General features: G+C 40.6%; 4 protein-coding genes across 8 annotated transcripts; all 4 read right to left on the reverse strand.

Moving 5' to 3' along the window:
- Positions 1-6,227: 6,227 nt before the first annotated feature.
- LOC131326552 (rRNA 2'-O-methyltransferase fibrillarin-like) lies at positions 6,228-6,903 on the reverse strand. Its single transcript, XM_058359372.1, has 2 exons — positions 6,702-6,903; positions 6,228-6,608 (listed from the first exon to the last, which is right to left on the reverse strand). The coding sequence occupies exons 1-2, from the start codon at positions 6,888-6,890 to the stop codon at positions 6,510-6,512; spliced, it is 288 nt and encodes a 95-aa protein (XP_058215355.1). The 5' UTR covers positions 6,891-6,903; the 3' UTR covers positions 6,228-6,509.
- Positions 6,891-7,278, reverse strand: LOC131327705 (uncharacterized). The gene is made up of 2 exons (XM_058360846.1): positions 7,274-7,278; positions 6,891-7,206 (listed from the first exon to the last, which is right to left on the reverse strand). The coding sequence occupies exons 1-2, from the start codon at positions 7,276-7,278 to the stop codon at positions 6,891-6,893; spliced, it is 321 nt and encodes a 106-aa protein (XP_058216829.1).
- Positions 7,130-9,368, reverse strand: LOC131326549 (uncharacterized). The gene is made up of 2 exons (XM_058359366.1): positions 8,251-9,368; positions 7,130-8,162 (listed from the first exon to the last, which is right to left on the reverse strand). Exons 1-2 carry the CDS (start codon positions 8,386-8,388, stop codon positions 7,380-7,382), a joined length of 921 nt encoding a protein of 306 aa, XP_058215349.1. The 5' UTR covers positions 8,389-9,368; the 3' UTR covers positions 7,130-7,379.
- A 2,862-nt stretch (positions 9,369-12,230) lies between these two features.
- On the reverse strand, positions 12,231-19,130 carry LOC131326550 (nuclear pore complex protein NUP98B-like). Of its 5 annotated transcripts, none has more exons than XM_058359369.1 (10): positions 18,937-19,126; positions 17,872-18,168; positions 16,551-16,845; positions 15,567-15,926; positions 14,956-15,144; positions 14,409-14,860; positions 14,232-14,292; positions 14,070-14,127; positions 13,405-13,501; positions 12,231-12,902 (listed from the first exon to the last, which is right to left on the reverse strand). In XM_058359369.1, exons 5-8 carry the CDS (start codon positions 15,020-15,022, stop codon positions 14,087-14,089), a joined length of 621 nt encoding a protein of 206 aa, XP_058215352.1. In that variant the 5' UTR covers positions 15,023-15,144; positions 15,567-15,926; positions 16,551-16,845; positions 17,872-18,168; positions 18,937-19,126; the 3' UTR covers positions 12,231-12,902; positions 13,405-13,501; positions 14,070-14,086. The 5 variants fall into 5 exon arrangements, with proteins under 5 accessions (XP_058215352.1, XP_058215351.1, XP_058215350.1 ...); XM_058359368.1 differs by having other exon boundaries at positions 12,234-12,902; positions 14,232-14,316; positions 16,554-16,845; positions 18,937-19,124; XM_058359367.1 differs by having other exon boundaries at positions 12,234-12,902; positions 14,232-14,316; positions 18,937-19,124.
- Positions 19,131-19,209: the final 79 nt, after the last annotated feature.

Below are 19,209 nucleotides of genomic sequence, written 5' to 3' on the forward strand. Positions count from 1 at the left end.
GATTTAACATATTCCCGCGTAAACTGCACAGCCTTTAGTATTTTGGCCTTATATTCCTCATCCGACCTCCAATTTAAGTGATTCAAATTGGGTTGGATTCGAAATTCAATTATCTACAACTTTTGTGAAGAACAGATTTTCTAATTTCAACGTTTACTGGGTCGAAATAGCTCTGCAATCAGACCCTACGAATCTGGAAAAAATCTGTTGCAAGCCAAACTACCTGTATCTTTTGTATCTACCATCTTCGATCTCCGAATAACCGTCGAATGCTATTACAATCGAAGAAACATACAAACATTGATCTTATGCCTCCATTGGAGTTCACATGCTACATTAATTATTACAACCACGAATAATAATCGTGGTACCCAATAAATAACACATGCTACGTTAATTATTACAACTACGAAAAATAATCGTGGTACCCAATAAATAACAATAACCACGAAAAAATTATCGTGGGATCCAATCACATAAAATCAACAAAAATCATGTGACCATAATAGCTAGGTAAGAACGCTGCAAAACAATGGTTAGCACAGTTCTACGTTCTACCCTCTATAACCTACGGACAACATGGCCTGTTTAATCCATACGCGTGATTACAACATGGCTTTGATACCACTGTTGGGAAACTGAATCCCCAAGACCCAGTAATGACGCGTACAGATTAGACAACATAAATTGTAAAACCCTATAAAGCGGAAGTAGGGTTCTACCTCAATTCCATGCGACACGAATGCTGGTTGAACTAGTTATAGCACGCCTTGCTATAAACCACGAATACTGCTCGACCGTACCTTACGATCTTCTATCGTATTCCCTCCACATCTAGAGCACGAACCAAGTGTGGACTCTTTCATGATCTGTTTGCTCTCTTTATCCCTGCCTCTATTTACTGAATAATAGAAGAACATCAACCTGACCTAGAAAGCATAACGTGTATATATAGGGTTACGATAAGGACCTAAGGAGCAATAAGTCTGGACTCCCAGTGTAAATAAGAAAACCTAATCCACCAGGATTCTATTTCTTATTTCACTAATTATAATTCACCCCACTACAGAATTATAATTGCACTCCCGTTCTTATCTCAATTATATTACGAGCTCCATGATATTAAATACTTATTAATCTCCCCATATTAAGATTACAGATACCCGTTGATTAAAATAAATTACTAACACCAATATCCTCGAGCCAAAAGAATAAACAATGGGGAGGTCGACCTCCTTGACGAATGCAACAAGAAGAAATGAAAAAATTTGTAGCCTGATTGTTGACCGGAACCGAGAAAGAGACGAAAGATACACCTTCTGTTGATGATATTACAACAATTTACACCAAAAATAAAATTACAATGGACAAATTAACATGCTGAGTATCTCGCTCGCTTTAAGGAGATTCAAGCCCTCTACGGTAACAAACCGATGTAGTAGAAAATCTTTGACTTGTCTCCTCCAGGATAAAACAGCCCGATAATTTATCGTCTGGTTCGGACCTACTCTGTACAAATAGGAAAACCCAAAGCTCCACAAATGAAACGCTCTTACACTTTGCCCAAGACTTTCACGTACATATTAAACTTACAGGCTATTTTTTAGAGAATATAGATGGAGGACAAAGCTGAACGTTTTTAGAAGAAGTTTGCTTGGGGCTCTATGGCTGGGGATATCTCATACGTGCAAAATGGACTTGAGGAAGGTGTTGCGTAGCTCCGTGCTGCGCAGCGTGATATGCACGGTAAATTGTTGTCGCTCCGATCTCGTTCCGACGATATGAAACGTTCACTTCGTTAAGATCGTCGAGTAAAACAAATGTACCAAACATCAGATAGATCGGATATCATTAAGCGCCTCATCCGAACATTATTATCTTGAAACAAATGGCTCTGAAACACTAGATAAAATCCACAGCTTTTTTGGTACATTTAATAATTTCAAGAATAATATCAACATATTGGTAAAAGAAAAAGTGCCAATCTCTCCTTTGCATCAGAAATCACCAAAAAAGAAAAACGCTATCAAAATCCATATCGGCTGAAGTGCTGGACTCTGAATTTCCACTCCCCTTCCACAGGATCATAAGAAACAAACTCAGCGCCTTGCTCTTTGGCTATCTTGATTAGCATCTCTCTGTATTTATCCACTTTTGGACCATTTATATACCGATTCCCCATCTTATCAATGCACTTGCCATTGAGAAGTGTCACCTCCGCGGCCTTGTTGAGACCTTCTCCCACTGGTAAGGGGAGTGCAAAATACCCGCCAACCCGCGGACCCGACCCCACCCAACTCGAAGGGTTTCGGTCGGTTTTGAATAGATGGTTCGGACGGGTACGGGTTGAAAGCTGGTGAAAAATTGATTTTCAGGTCAGACTACGGGTCGGCACCTGGTGAAACGGGTGAACCCGACCCGACAGCTATATATATATATATATATATATATATATACACACACACACACACACACACTCTAACAGCCCTAGCCCACTACTCATTTCCCACTTTCCCACCCAGCCGCCCCAAAGGGCCAAAACCCCATGACCAAAATTTCCAGATCCTAAAAATGCTGCCGGCAAGGGCCTCCGCCGCACACCGGCGTCCACTCCAGTCCGTCCACACTCCACCGTCTCTCTTTCGCGCACCGTCCCACGTCCGCACTCCACCGTATCTGAAAAATGAAGAGGAGAAACCACCGTGATCTGAAAAATGACACACACCATCTCTCTTGCTTCTCTCTCGCATCCGGCATTTCTCTCTCGAAAATCAGTCCAGTTCTTGCTCTCCCTCTCTCTTTCCTAATTTTTTGTGAGATTTGATTTATGAGTTGTGGCAACCTGACGGACCTGAACCAACCAAAACAATCGGACAGTTGGATCGGTTACGAGTTCAAAAATGGTCAACCAGAATGGTCGGGTCGGATTGCGGGTTAGGGTCAAACCCGACCCGGGCCAACCTGTGCACACCCCTACCACCGGTGGTTTGTCTTACTCATCCATATATACCATCACTTCATGGTTATTAAACTTGACATGTGAATCCAAATCAAGGTGCCTCACATCCGTCTCGCCCAAAACCTTTATGCTTCCACTAGAGGCTTGGGCACAGGCGATGCATGTGCAAATTGGATTTTCACAACATTTGTGAAAATTTGATCAAACAATAAGTGAAAAAGCATTTTTACAAAAACGTTGTGACAATCCGACTTGCACACGCATCGGATGTGCCCCAGCCTCTGGTCTCTTTTATTTTTCAATTCAAAATTTCACCATGTTGCCCGAAATTTTGACCCAACTTCACTAACTCAGTTCCAAACCAAACAAACTCTCAAGTTAACTCACTTTCACCTCTCACCGTCGATGCCACCGACCACCATCACCATTGGCTCCGGCGACCACTCTCTGCACTTGTCCAACAAAATTGAAATCACTTATTTTTTTCCAACTAATCTTCCCCAAAAACAGTTTGCTATAATACAAAACAGTTTGCTATGAAACATTGAAATTAGACGCAAGTTTCTCATGCTAATGCAGGAAAAGTTTCTCATGCTTCACTGCATAGTCACAATAATATCACGGAATCAACGAATCGACGACAATAAAAGTAAGGGCAATCGATCAATCACAATAATATCATGGAATCAACAAATCGACGACAATAAAAGTAAGGGCAATCGATCAATCACAAATATTCTCAATTATCGGATTGCAACGAATATCGAATTGTCAATGATAGATTGGCTCAAGAGGATTTCAAAAGAAGGGATCACATACTTAACCACTCACCTCTACTAATCTGAATCACAATGAAGGTAAAATGCATAAGTACTTACATTAAAGACTATCAGATAAAATGCTACTGTACAGCTACTACTAATATGTCTAAATAACAATTATGTACTTTATAAGTCTACCTCCCAATAAGTCATGACCCTACCAAGCCCATCACCCACGCACACACAGCACCACCACTTCTCACGGCACAGGCACATGCCACACATGCTCTCTCTCTCTCTCTCTCTCTCTCTCTCTCTCTCTCTCTGCACTATCAAACAAAACCCACTGATTCACTTTCTAAAGAAACAAAACCCATATAATAGAAGACTTTTTGCTGAACCACGTCAATTGTCACATAGCATTTGACTACAGCTTTTGTGTGTGTGTGTGTGTGTGTGTGTGTGTGTGTGAGAGAGAGAGAGAGAGAGAGAGAGAGAGAGAGAGAGAGTACCTTAATTGGAACAGAGCAGGTTTTGCATTGGAACAGCCGAAAGAGTGGTGAAATGAATGAGAGGGAACTGCTGGAGAAGGAGCAGTTGAAGGGAAAAAGGGTGGTAACTGTTTTTGGGAGTTTTTTTTGTGTGGTAAAATGCCTAATATATCCCCAAAACTAACTATTTTGTTTTGTGTGGTTTTTCTCTTTAGAGGGTATTTTAGGAAAGGGAAATACATGACAGGGGAGACACCAAAGGGGTGCTCTCCCTTTATATATTAGAATAGATATTAGAATAGATAGATAGCCGTGATGTCCCACCACGAAATTCTTCACATGACGGCAGAATCCTGGTTCTGCCCTTTCATTTGCCACCAACTCAGGGACTTGAGGTTCTGTGAAGTAATCAGAGCAATTGAGTCGTGGCATTGATGCCTCCACATCAGTCACGTGTTACTTGCGCTCATGATTGGATTTGGTATTTTCAACCAAATGATCTGCAAGATTGTTGGAAAGGAGACGAAACTTAGCAAAAGTCAAAAATGCTGAATGGAATGTAGTAACTAAGAACATTAGCCTAGCAGATTAGGCAAAAAGATGCAGGCAACATGCTCCTCAATCGAAATGTAAATTGTTGTTAAGAAATAAAGAAGCTTGTTAGACAGAAGGTCTACTCCAACACAACCCATCCATGTGGGGAAGCCTAGAAGATATGTTTTTTCACTATACCGAGAGAGACTTTGGAAAAAGTCCATCAAATAGTAAGTGGATAACAAATGCTTTTTGCCGTTCAAAAAAAAAGTGGATAACAAGTGCTTAGTGCGTACCGTCTTCATGCTGACACAAAGAACCATTTACTAAAGCAGGTGCAGAAACCTCTGCGGAGATTGTACCTAAACAGAAATACTCATTAGAAAAGTTCGAGGATGTTGCAGTAGTGCTCTTACCGAAAACCAAGTTGCAATATAAAGTACGATACCCCAAAATACAAATGTGACATAACACATTGTTAGACTCTTGTGCTTCAGAGAAGATGCACTCACCATTCTTGTACATGCAAGGATGCATGCACCATTTTCTCGGTGTCAAACCTCTGGGGCCACTATTCAGCTGGAAGAACCACCAAAGCTCTAGGATTCTCCCTTCGAAAAAATAAAGCACCTCCCTTAGCTGCAGGGGGCAGTCCTTCGTTGTCGCTGAAAAATGGTACCTGTATAAAACATTCAGCAAAGAGAAGCATTAATGTAAAGTGTAATCAATGGCTTTTTGAAATTTTTGGTCCCCAAAGTATTTAATTGGTTTCATTTTTGTCCCCCAAATATCAATTGTGCAGATTTAGTCCTCAACGTTTGAAATTCGAGTTTAAAAGGTCCCCGGGCCTCACGCCGTTCCACTTCTCCGTCAAACTGAGGGGGCAGCCATGGTATTTCATCACCCCCTTTATTGGAGGGAAAATGTCCCGCCAAACCTGCTACACTATGCACCCTCTCTCTCCCCTAAATTCCAAGCACAAGAAAAAGAAAAACAAAGCAAGTTCAAAAAAAAAACAAAAAAACAAATCAGAGCAAATGAAAAGGACTATACTGGTTTTCAATCTTAGTACATTTTAACACCTACATGTTTCATGCGTAATATTGACTTTTCAGTTGTCTTTTAACGAATAAATTTTTTTTTGGGATACTGGCTTAGAAGCATTTTTTTTTTGGCAAAACAAAACCAAAATCTTTTAGACTCAACACTTTCCCTCCAAAATCAAAGCAAAATTTCCAGTTTCACACTTGCAGTCAGGGGAACTCCAATCAAAGAAAAATTCTACAAGACGAATGCAAAGTCAGAGTGGATCAAAAAAAAAAAAGAATGCAATGTCAGACAGAAAAAACAAAAACAGATGACCAAATGAGCAAGTCTAAAATAGAGCAAATGTAGCATTAACTATGGCAGCCACAAAACAGACCCAATCCACCATTGAATCCAAAAGTATAATAGCAATTCAAGGAGTGATAACACAAGTTAATTAAACCATTGGTGCTTACAAAAAAGGTACCACCAAATGTTCATGCATATCCATAGCCATCCAGATCGGCCAAACCAGTTGTTCAAACAAAATAATACCAAACGTGCATCATAACATTGCACCATAAATAGCCCACCATAACCATATATCTGTGGGCCACTTGCCAAAAACCTAGCCATTAATAAGCCTATTACTAGTATTAATTTGTGCACAATTTACAAAAGACAACTATTTGTGCACCATTTACAAAAATATGCCCAGAAACAGCACCTGCAATTAGACTATGGCCTACTTGCAAACCTTTTGTCTTTGTTTATTGCTGTGATGGTTGATGTCTGAGAGGCTTGTGTTGCTTGATCATAGTTTGTTGGGATATTGACCTGAAAATGGAAGCGACATGTATTTGCAAGTAACTAAATGGGATACCAATGGTGCATGAATGTTATATAATAGCATGAGCAGAGGATTTATACCTGATGGCCTCCCATTTGTGCACCACCTCTCATTGGCATAGCAGCACCAGCACCCCTCCCTCCACCCCTCAACTGCACACCAGTCTTACCACCTCTCCCTCCACCCCTCACCTGCACTGCAGTCCTACCACCTCTCCTTCCACCCCTCAACTGCACACCAGTCCCACCACTTCTCCCTCCACCCCTCATCTACACTCCAGCACCACCACCTCTCATTCTCACTCCAGACCTACCACCTCTCCCTCCACCCCTCATCTGCACTCTAGTACCACCACCTCTCATTCTCACTCCAGACCTACCATCTATCCCTCCACCCCTCACCTGCATTCTAGTTCTACCACCTATCCCTCCACTCCTCACCTCCACACCAGTCCCACCACTTCTCCCTCCACCCCTCATCTGCACTCCACTCCTACCACCCCTCCCTCTACTTCCTCCACCAGTCCAACCATCCCTACCTTGCACATCTCCCCTTCCACCTCCAACATCAGCACTGGTGCCAGCCCTATCTGTATCACCACTCTCAATTGGCAGAGTAGTTGTGCATGTCCTTCTATTGTGCCCATGTTTACCACATCTCCCACAGAAAACTGAATTTTGTCTGATTTTCCTCAATTTGTTGGGATATTTTGGATTGAGGTACTCTTCTGCCCCAAGAATTCTCTTCTTCTTCGGTCTTCATTGCTTTCTCCTCTGAGCTGGGCATATAACTGGGGTAAATCCAGTCTTGGGCCACATGTTATACCCATTGATAGGGTTGACAAGTGGTTGGTAAGCATTCATGTAACTCGTCTTGGAGTACCAATGACTGATGTACCATTCAACTTTATCATGCTTTTCCTGGATTGCAGCAATAGCATGGGGACATGGTATCCCATTTAGGTCCCATTTTCTACAGGTGCATGTCCTTTGGTTAAGGTCAACTATATACTGCTCCCCTTCCCCACACCATACTTGGAACTGAAGATCCCCAAACCATCTTGCTTCACATAATGCTGACTCATTCAGATATTCCTCCAACTTACTATAGCAGTTGGGTAACAACTCATTGGTAAACTTTCTAATCCACTCCCTTCTAATCAACATTCTATTGCTGAAATAACATCTGATCCACTCTAGCATTTCTATTATGGGCTTTTCTCTTGCCTCCAATATTGATTTGTTAAATGCCTCACATAGGTTATTGCACGCCATGTCACACTTGACAATGTCCTTGAAATGAGACCTACTCCAATACCTTGGGGGTTCTTTAGCCAAATAGTTATAACCCTCTGGGCTCTTAGCCTTCATCTTTTCCACGGCATCTTCAAACATGGGTACATGGCTTGCTTTAGCACATACCCAAAACTTGTCCTCAAGTGAAACTCCCTTGAACATCTTCTGGAAATTGCTGAGCAAATGCATAGCATAGTGTCTATGCTCTGTTCTAGGGACCTCCTCATGAATTGCAGGCAACAGACCCTACAATAAAACAATATAAGAATGAGTAAACCATGTTAAAATTGAACTAATATAACATATGACAATGAATAAACATGGACTGAGATACCTTTTGTCTATCGTTGATGAAAGTCCACTCATGCTCATTTCCATTTGTAATATTCAAATCCATCTTTAGTAGTGTAATAAACCATGTCCATATGTCCTTACTCTCTATTTCCACCACAGAGTATGCCATAGGGCACATTGCATTGTTTGGATCCACCCCTACTGCTGTTAGAAGCTAACCACTGTATTGCCCATTCAGGTGGCAGCCATCCAAACCAATAATCTTCCTACAACCATTTAAAAAAACTAGTCTTTGGAGCTGCTAGAAAAATGTACAACCTATTGAACATTGGCTGCCCACTTTGTTCATCAACTAGTGCATCCATGACCACTGTTGAACCTGGATTTGATCTCCTCAATTCCTTACAATAGTCCCAAAGCCTCCCATATTGTTCAAGATCAGATCCATAAATAAGTCGGCTGCCTTTCTCTTAGCTCTGTACAGCTGAGTCCTAGAGACATCACATTTCATTTCTTTCCTTACCCTAGCTTTGAATGCAGAAATGAGAATCCATGGATTGGCCCTCAGATCCTCCATGTACCTCCTTGCTATGATGGTTGAAGTCACATTTCTATTGGAATAAGTCTTAGTACATGAGTGTGTACTAGTGTAGGTCCTCATCTGATATGAACTCTCTGCGAGGACCTTAGCTGCATATATCTCCCATTCACAAGGCAATTCGCACCTTGCCCTGACCCTTCGCTTGTCATTTTTTACAAGTTTGGCATTCCTTTGGTGCTTGATTGCATGTTGCTTTATAGCTGCCTTAAAGTCTTTGGTTGTACTGAAAAACATGCCAACCTTGAATTTAGGGTCTTCCATGTCTGTGTCAGGCCTAAATTTCTCAAATGGGGTCTTCCTTCTCCCCCCATTTTCCTCATCAGACGAAGTATCAAAGCTATAGTCTGAATCATACTTTGCATCTTCATCACTGAGCACCACTTCACCATCATTATGTTGAACTTCTGCCCTTTTCTCATTAGTAAATGGGACTCCAACAAACTCTGCTTCCTCATCTACAAATGCTTCATACAATCCATCATCATCTCTCATGATAAGAGTGGTCACTGTAATACACACTATCACTTGAAGGGGGTGTTTGGATGGCCCCTTTTCCCATTTTTCACTTCTCTTTTTTGGGTTTTGGGTATTTGGCTGAAAGAGGCAAAATGGGTTTTCCATTTTCACGTTTCTAAAATAAAACGCAGAAAAAGGTGAAGAGGGGCTTTTTCAATTTTCATTTTCTCATTTTGGAATCTTGCCATGCCAAAAAGACATCCCTACCCTCTCCCTTTTGGGATAATCCCACAAAGCCCTCGTTTTGAACCTTCTTGGCGGAGGCGACGACGGTGAGGGGCTTCAGAGTGGCGGCGGCGAGGGTAACAGATTGGTGGGTGAGTTTATTGAGGAAAACTCTGTGGAATGGAGAGAGGAGTTGTGGTTTATTATGAGGGGTCGAGAATGCAACTGGGTTGAGCAGAATTTGGGATGGGGTGAACGAGAAGAGGATTGTGTGGGCGGCCACGGCTGCGATTGCGGCTTGCATTTGCAGAGGATGAAATCTTTACTGGCTTCTGTTCAATAGTTCCTCGGATAAAATCTATCTGGCCGCCTATTTGGTTTTTTGTGTTTTTTTTCTTCATTTTTTTTGAAGGTGGTCCTAATTGATTGTTTGAGATCAGGAAAATAAAGTACTCCTAAATTTCAATTCAGTACTGCATCGTAAAAAAAAATGACAGTTTTGAAAACCATTATTAATAACCGGGGGCAACATAGTAAAAAACCAATCCATAATTCATTTTCATTCCATATCTCCCAAACACTACTCCTGCTGCAAAATGCATTCTGCACATATCATCCAAACACCCTACCAAATATAAAATACATTCTTATCATAATTTCAAAAGTCAAAAAGGCAAAAAGTTGAAAATGAAAAGCCAAAAAGTAGGCTCTCAAACACCCCCGAAGAGTCAGTCGTATCTCCCAAATCAACAACCCTAGGTTCCTCCTCTTCATTCACACCATCCACTCCACCAACACCAAAAGCAGTATCAAACCCCATACCCACTTCCATATTATCGTACTCCCATCCAACACTAGATTCCAAATTAACAAGCCCAGTCCCAAAATAGGGTTCTAAAACAAAATCCAGAAATTCATTATGTTCTTCTGCATTAAAATCAACCTGGGATGCCACAGTAGTAGGCCCTAAATTAGAACTGCCTGTTTGGCTCTCAATTAAGTTCACTTCTCCTACATGTTCTAGATACACTATAGCAGTCCTGTCCTTGTGTAAAAGCTCCATCATTCCATATGCATCTTTATTAGTGGTAATTGGTACAAGCCCATTATCCAAATTGCATTTAGGCTTCTTACAGTAAAAAATCACAGGAGGGGCATACCCAAACTTTTGGGCCATGGCTTCCAATTCAAGCATGGAAATGTAATCTGGATCTAGTCCATATATTGTGTCTATTTTACCCCCAATATACACTTTCATGGGCCCACAAGTAAAAGTACCACCATGATGCACTTCGAGGAAAGTCAGTTGGTCTTGCAAAACCACCTACAGTCAAAACAGAGAATAGGACCACAAACCACCATTTATGTATAAGAAAACAAAAGGGAAAGCAACAATGCCCAGGGAAAAAAAATAATTTGACCCTTTATCTATGATGCACTGACACGGACACGGACACCGAAACCGACACCAGGACACTGGAATTCTAAAAAAATAGGGACACGGACACGACGGGGGACACGCTACGTGTATATTTATTTATTTATATATAACACCTAGAAATTTTAAAAAAAATTATAATTTGGCCTTAAATTTTTTTAAAAAAAATTATAGTTTGACCCCCATTTTTTTCAAAAATTGCAGTTTGGCCCCCAAAATTTTAAAAAAAATTGCAATTTGGCCCCTGCCGTGTCACCATCGGTGTCCCCGCAGCGCCCCCATCAGTGTCCCGCTGTGTCCCCCTCAAAATTTAATATTAAAATATGGGACACGCCACGTGGCGTGTCCCGTACGTATCTCCGAGGTGTCCCACCGTGTCCCTGTGTCCTGACACTGCGATTCTTCGACCTCTAGAAGTGTCGATGCTTCATAGCCCTTTATCAATACAAAGATTCTTTTATGCCCTAAAAAGTCCAACTAACCTGTGATAAAACAATGCATGCATACGGGTGTGTATATATATATATATATATGTGTGGTGTGTGTGGACACAGATTTTCACATATTCATTTACTAAACCTTTAATAGCCAAACCAACTACACTCAGGCCTCAAAACTTTTTGATTCAGACCAGATTCGTACCTCTTATTGCTGCATTCCACTCCTCAAGATCCATTGTAACTTCGATTGAAAGAGTTCTCTGGTCCAATTTGGGATTTTTTTTTGCTTCTGATAGAGTACTAGGATGGTGGGCCAAAATATCTTTTCGTGCACGTGATAGGGGCTGGTGAAATACCATGGCTGCCCCTCAGTTTGACGGAAAAGTGGAATGGCATGAGGCCCGGAGACCTTTTTGTAGAAACTTTATGTCCATCTCAAAACCAATTGGCAATGAGTGGAGAGGTCCCAGATGTTATTAAGTGATCATCCATTCCACTCTCAAGCAATGTGGGATTCATTTCCTTAACAATGACAGACCTCAAACGCGGCTACATGTGAGGGGGGAGGAAATCGAGTCCTACATTGCTTCGGAGTGGAATGGGTAATCACTTAATAATATTTGGGATCTCTTCACTTATTGCCAATTGATTTTGAGATGGACATAAAGTTTCTACATGGTATCAGAGCGGGGCCCATTCCACCCCACATTTTAAAAATTTACAATCCACACCCCATGATGACAGACTAGCAAAAAGGCTGCACGATGATAGGACCCAAAAAGTGGCCACACGTGTCAGACCTCAAAACGCGGCTGCACATGAAGGGGGGATGTTAAGGGAATGAATCCCGCATTGCTTGAGAGTGAAATGGATGACCACTTAATAACATATGGGATCTCTCCACTCATTGCCAATTGGTTCTGAGATGGATATAAAATTTCTACATAGTATCAGAACGCGGCCCGTTCCACCCCACATTTTATAAAAATTTACAATCCACACCCCACGATGACAGACCAGCAAAAAGGCTGCACGATGATAGGACCCAAAAGTGACCACACGTGACAGACCTCAAACGCGGTTGCACATGAGGGGGGATGTTAAGGAAATTGAGTCCCACATTGCTTGGGAGCGGAATGGGTGATCACTTGATAACATCTGGGACCTCTCAACTCATAGCCATTTGATTTTGAGATGAACATAAAGTTTCTACAGTTTTAAACTCAAATTTCAAACGTTGGGGACTAAATTTGCGCAATCGATATTTGGGGGACGAAAACGGAACCGATTAAATACTTTGGGACCAAAAATGTCAAAAAGCCTGTAATCAATCACCAAAATCTGGCTGCTGGTGGAGAGAGAGAAAAAAAGAAATAACACAATACGCAACTTGTTATTTTACCACTTCTCACCTTTGGGCCATCACTTTTAGGATCATATTTTCAGGCTGGTAGCCTGATCCGTCTGTGAGACAAGTGTCGAGATGTCAGCAAGGACGACACTCTGACAGTAGCAGCAGGTTTATCAAGCACCTGTTTGAAGAATGATGTCATGCACCAATATTATTAACAGCGTAAGAGACAACTATCACAAGAAGACTAACAGAAGGTAAAAGGTATGCAACTTCTGAATTTTTTTCACACTCAACATTCCTCGGTATTAAAACTCTTGATGAATAAAAATCAAACTATCTCTGTCCATACATAAATTTGCAAACGCATGTTATATTTCCATTTAGCTCCACCAACCATTTATTAATATATATGTGTTGTACATTTCACATCCCTTCTAGAATACTTCTAGTACTGCTAGAATTATTTAAACTCGTATTGGATTTAGCACTGCCAAAGTTCTATCCTAAGGATATGCGCATGGGGCTTACATAGAGCATACATCACAAGGTGTCAATTCTGATAAATAGAATGACTACAGGTGCCAAAAGGGTGCAATGTCTTTTGTCCACAAATCATCAGTAAGAAGTAAAATTTGCAATAGAATAATGTCTTATTAAAGATTCAGAAGTGTAAGACTTACAGGCATGTTAGAAATCCCATAGCGAATTGGAGGCGTGGAACCAAGGTGACCAATTGACAGCTGACAAGGTACTGGCTGTGCTTTCTGAGTACAAGACCTGAATACATAACCATGGATATCAAAGCAGTGGAAATAACATGGGATTCAGAACCAAAGGATTTCAAAATATTCCTGTATGTCCCCTAGTATAACGTAGATGGGAGAGGAAAGATAAATATAGGTTTCTTCCTTTAAAACATGGATATTAGTTAGGTTCTAAGAGTTAAGTTTGTATGCATTGTGATGTAGTACAAAATGGTCCATCACATTTTGGCGTTAGGTACATAACATAAGTGAGTTACCTTTGCTAACAATTTAAAAATATCATGAATTCAGGATTTTACATGCATTAGTATTAAAGTTAGACAACCAACTTGATTGTTAAAACATCCAAGGCCATATAAGGGACACTTAAGAAATCCAATTCTGATGACCCATACAGAGATCACAATTGAGCACGCAGCCACACTAACCCCAACCGTGGAGAAAGAAACACATGATCTAGTGCCTATGTGAACAAACTTAACATTTCTCCCTCGGCAAAATTGGGACTCTTTAAAAACAAAGATGCATCTTTAACTCCAACTATCTAGGAACGGAGATGAAAAGATAGAGACGAAACATACGGTAGACTGAAGGTGCTCTATCCAAGAACTCCTGTGGTGTCCGCGAATCCACTTAAACCTTCCAACGCAACAACGAAAATGTCAAATGTCCGAAATTAACTACAAAATGCTGTATAGCATCCACCGAAAGACACGAGACTTGAATAATCAAGTCTAATTTACCTGCTGATGACCAAGGAAACTTGCTATTAGCAAAAGCACCTGTCTGAGATGTTTGAGTTGGCTGTGAAGGAGTGGTTAAAAATGGCTGCATTCCAGTATGTCAATGTGGAAATCATTGTTCAAGTTGACGCATAGAAAATATTGTAAGAGAGTCTATTCAATCTTAAACTGACTTACAGTTGTTTGACTAAGACCAAGTTGATTGCTCGCAGGAGGCAGAGATGATTCACTGAATACATTGGGTTGACTAACTGGAGGAACAAGGCCTTGAAATGAAGAAGTCTGTGGAAGCGGCGCAACAGGTGATAATATCGGGGATGGTTGTGTGTTGGCAAAACTCACGCCAAAGGTAAATCCAACTGGAGGAACATTGGAACAAGTCTCTGGAAGCATCACAACAGACAGAGATACTGGGGATGGTTGTGTGTTAGCAGACATCAAGCCTGAAGTAGGATTCCAGTAAAATGCTGAGATTGGCGGTGCTACAAATTGGTAAGGTGCAGAGGATGATGCTGTCATCACAGAGCTAACAGATGGGGATGTGTTAAAAGGTAATGAAGTGAATGGAGAAGGGGGCGGGTGAGCAAAGGAGTTTGACTGAATTGTGAAACCACCAGTTCCAATCCCACCTGCAATTTCGAAGAAAATGAGAAAGAACAGTCAGTAACAAAGCAAGGGAAAGACAAATGAACCCATTAGTGGATACTGGATAGGAAAAGCATACCTTTGTCTCCAGACTGATAGTCTTCCCACCTCAATTCTTCATGGTTTTTGTCTTCGTTAATGCGCATGCCTGAAATGGACTGCAGACTGCCGTCTTCAACTGCTTCGGATGCAGTTGCAGTGTACGCTGCTAATCTACTTCCTCTTTGTTGAAATCCAAAAGAAAATGTTGAGGTTGTCGACTGACCTCCTGCATTATTTACCCAAAGTTAATAATACATAAAATGGCACAAACAAATGATGTAAGTATAGAACAACTCCCTCCATCCCTCAATGGTGGTCCTTTTGGGAGTTCCAACCTTTTATGGGTGTACGTCCAATGATTGAGCTTGAATTCAAACAAAAACACACGTATTTCCATCGTAGCCCCTTTATTCAAACTTTTGAATAGAGCCCTAGCCAATTATACGAGAGTTTTGGAAAACTACTCATTTTGCGATTTGACATTTTAGAAGGACAAACAATTTGGAACATCCCAAAATGGAAAGATGGACCACTAATTAGGGACGGAGGGGGTATTATAGATCCTCATAATTGCAAAATATTTATATATTGTAAGGATTTTTAAGCAATCACAAAGGATAACCTGTGAGTACTACAGATAATACTCACCAGAGGAACTTTGAGTCCCAAAAAAGGATGGACCAGTGCTGCTACCAGTTGCTGAATTTGATAGCCCAACTGTTGGAGTGCTTGATACCCCTCAACCCCTGGTACTTGATGGTCCCAATGGTTTTGCAGCACTGAATTCACCACCGGTCCCAGATGCAAAAGATGTTGCAGGTGTGCTGCCTGAGGTAGATGAGGAGCCAAATGCATTTTGGGTTGATGCACCGAAGGAAGAAGACGAACCAAATGGATTGGTCCCAAAAGTAGTTTGGGCTTGTTGAAACGCTCTCCCAAATGAGGTAGATTGGTTGGGGCTTGATGCAAATCCTCCAAAAGGAGGCTTCACACCAAATATAGAAGGTCCTACAAACATGAGACAAAAAAAAAATTTACTCAAAAGAAAATTCATGAGAACAGCATTCAGAAAAAAAGCATATTTTCTGATAAACAAGAATGCCAATGGAACCTTATAGAACAAAAGTACTACCTACTATCACTTCCATCGTAGACCAGAATATGTAAATTAACTGCAATGTCTTTAACAAATAAACTGGTCATAATATTTTGATAGTTAAAAAAAAACTGGTCATGGTTTTTTTTACTGGGTCTTTATCCATTACAATCACAACTAATTGTCTGATTACACTTGATTAGCCAAAAAAAAATTACATATTCTCCAAAAGCATGTACATGGAACTTCATTGATTGAACATTAAATCATCTCTTCTACAGTGACACAACGAGAACTTTTGCAGGCACCTTATAATCGGGCCAAGCACAACCTTGGTTTCCAAAACAAAAGCCTGTAACTTAAACTTGGGGTTTTTTCCCCATAAACTTGGAGTTGAATACAAACAAAATACTAGCTGAACTGCTGTAACATGACCAAACTATGGAATAAAGAAACGACGACTTATTGAGCTATCAACTAAATAACTAACACAAGCAACAAATAAAATTTAAAAAGAAACTTAATGAATTCCTAACCACCAAAAGATGATGAAGAGGTCCCAAAAGAAGGGGCAAAAGGAGCATCAAAAGCAGCTGTTGAAGTTCCAAAAGCAGGAGGCAACGGGGAACCATATGTTGACTGCTGACCTAAGGACGAAGAGTTTACGCAACACACTCGTTGAAGTTCCACCATATACTGATCCTCCTGTAGGTGTACCAAAACTAGTTGTACTCCCAAATGGCTTGACAGTGAATGGATTAGTACTTGCATTGCTGTTCTGCCCAAAAACTGATGAGGCCCCAAATGGGACATTAGATGACTGTCCAAATGCTGCCACAAGTAAACAAAAATAACTGTAAACAACTCCATGAACTTCAAGGAATTGATCAACATAAAGACAAGAAGGGGAAAAAGCAACTTAAAAAATTATCAAAACAATCTCTCAAAAGTGATGGTTGGATTACAAGTTCATCTAATAGTCAGAAGTACCACAACTTCAAGATACATAAGCAGGTACAGATATTGTAGGAGATTTTCATTTTCTAATCATGTTTTAAACGTTTGTGTCTAAAAGCTTAAGTCCACATGATGTGATCAATAAGAAAATTCCGTTGCACTCTGAGCTTGGCAATAAATGAGAGGTGAGATTGGCTAGTGAGCTACTGAGCACTTCCAATCATGTGTACGCCATTGCATTTATTGCTTTGTCCAAGTACATCCATCAAATTACAAATAGACGTCCTACACTTTTTATCGTCTTGAGCTCTTTTATCTTTCCACGTAATAAAGATGTCAGAGCGCCGGAGTGGAGATTTGTTTAAAATCTGAAGACTTTATCCTATGCCTAGGCTACAAGTGTATTACATCCTTTTGCAAACCAAAGCCAGGCCTCTAGGTCATCCGCAAGTCTCACCCCAGTCATCTATCCATGAATCTGTCCCTTAATATCTTTGCACACCTTTATATCATCTGAAATCTTTTAGGTTTCCAAATTAATAAAGATCTCAGAGTGGGGATTTTCACAAAAATCTGAGAATATAATTCAGTGGCTAAGCTAGAAGGCACTATTACAAGGCTTTTCAAGGACCAAAGACAGGCGGAGCTTCTACGCTTTGGGCAAAGCACAGCTTCATCTTCCTTCTACCATGAAAAAATGAATTAGCAAGTGTCTTTATTCCTATAATTTGGCCAAACAGATCTGCTGCTACAATTAAAGGTTGCACATTGCAGTGTGGAGGTCTGAGTACAAACAAATGCCAACTGAACTGCTGTACCATTACCAAACTAAGGAATAAAGAACAAGCGAGTTATCCTGCTAAAACATCAAATAAAAAGGAACTTTATTGAAGTACTAACCACCGGATGACGATGAATAGGTCCCAAAAGCAGGGGCTGAGGGAGCACCAAGCAGCTGTTGAAGTTCCAAAAGCAGGAGGCGATGGGGAACCAAATGTTGACTGTCGAAATTGACTTGGCGGAGAATTACTCCAAACACACCGGTGGAAATTCCACCAAATACTGAACCTCCTGTAGATGAACCAAAAGGAGTTGAACTCCCAAATGGATTGGAAGCAAATAGGTTGATACTTGCATTGCTGTTCTGTCCGAAACTCGATCAGGACCCAAATGGCCCATTGGAAGATTGCCCAAAGGCTGCAAAACCGGAGCATAAAAGATGGTAATCAACCCGAATGTTCTTTAGGGAATAAATCAACAAAAAGACACATGCACATGCACAAAGGGGGGAAAGCAACTTCAAAACAATCAATGAAAAGCAACGATTTCATTACAAGTCCATTGGCTATATCAAACTCCAAGATGCGTAAGCAAAATCAAGTTTAAACCTAATATGTCAAAATCCCAAAAGAAAATCCATAAACCGATATCAATTTTAAGTACTTTAATACATCGCCATGCACCAAGTACCAACTAGCATTATCACATTAAAGCAGGCATGGACAGGGGGGAGGCTGCTAGACGACGGTTATCGATTACTTATCAAAATTCTTGATAACTTGTTTCAAGTTATTATACCCGTTTGCCACGTCAATTTTTTTCCCAAAGTAACTTATCTTCCCAAATTTTTTTGACAAACCCCCGACCCCTATACATTCGCTTCCCAAATATTAAAAACGTGCAACTGTCCATTAATCGAACCGGAAAACAGAACACGAAAATCATCATAAACAGATACACTTCAATTAGCTACCTACATATATGATTGCGTTAAACCCCACACAATCAATTTCAACCCCCGCGTAAAATCTCTCATTAATAAAAATTGGAATTTTTCAATTCGAAATTGCTTGGAAAAATTTTTGTAAAAAAAAAACTCCTTTGGTACCACACAACCAAAAAAAACATGCAATATTCCATTAGACAGAGGAAATATACGGAGGAGATTCCAGGAAAAGAACTTACGAGTGGTCGACCAGAACATCTTGAGGAAAGTATTCCGACAAGAAGACGAGAATAATAAGGGGATTGGATTGATTCTGCTGCCGCAACGAAGCGAAAAAGATGGATGTGTAAAAGGCGCCGAGGAAGAGATTCGGAGTGAAATTGGAGTGTTGTGTCTGTGTGATTGTTTGTGAGTGTGTGTGTGTGTGTGTCTATATATATATATATATATATATAGTGGGAGAAAGCGAGGATGAGGGTGTGTTATACAGAGTAGCTGGATTTTGAAGCTGG

This window comes from Rhododendron vialii, chromosome 5a, assembly GCF_030253575.1.
Source record: "Rhododendron vialii isolate Sample 1 chromosome 5a, ASM3025357v1".
Classification (NCBI taxonomy): Eukaryota; Viridiplantae; Streptophyta; class Magnoliopsida; order Ericales; family Ericaceae; genus Rhododendron; species Rhododendron vialii.

Coding starts and splice junctions, on each gene's coding strand:
- LOC131326549 (XM_058359366.1), bottom strand. CDS start 8,388: ATGTGCCCTATGGCATACTCTGTGGTGGAAATAGAGAGTAAGGACATA. Junction 8,163..8,250: donor TCATCAACGATAGACAAAAG/GTATCTCAGTCC, acceptor GTTTTATTGTAG/GGTCTGTTGCCTGCAATTCA.
- LOC131326550 (XM_058359368.1), bottom strand. CDS start 15,022: ATGCGCATTAACGAAGACAAAAACCATGAAGAATTGAGGTGGGAAGAC. Junction 14,861..14,955: donor CTATCAGTCTGGAGACAAAG/GTATGCTTTTCC, acceptor TCGAAATTGCAG/GTGGGATTGGAACTGGTGGT. Junction 14,317..14,408: donor TTGGTCTTAGTCAAACAACT/GTAAGTCAGTTT, acceptor ACTGGAATGCAG/CCATTTTTAACCACTCCTTC.
- LOC131326552 (XM_058359372.1), bottom strand. CDS start 6,890: ATGAGGGGTGGAGGGAGAAGTGGTGGGACTGGTGTGCAGTTGAGGGGT. Junction 6,609..6,701: donor CACAAATGGGAGGCCATCAG/GTATAAATCCTC, acceptor TTCCATTTTCAG/GTCAATATCCCAACAAACTA.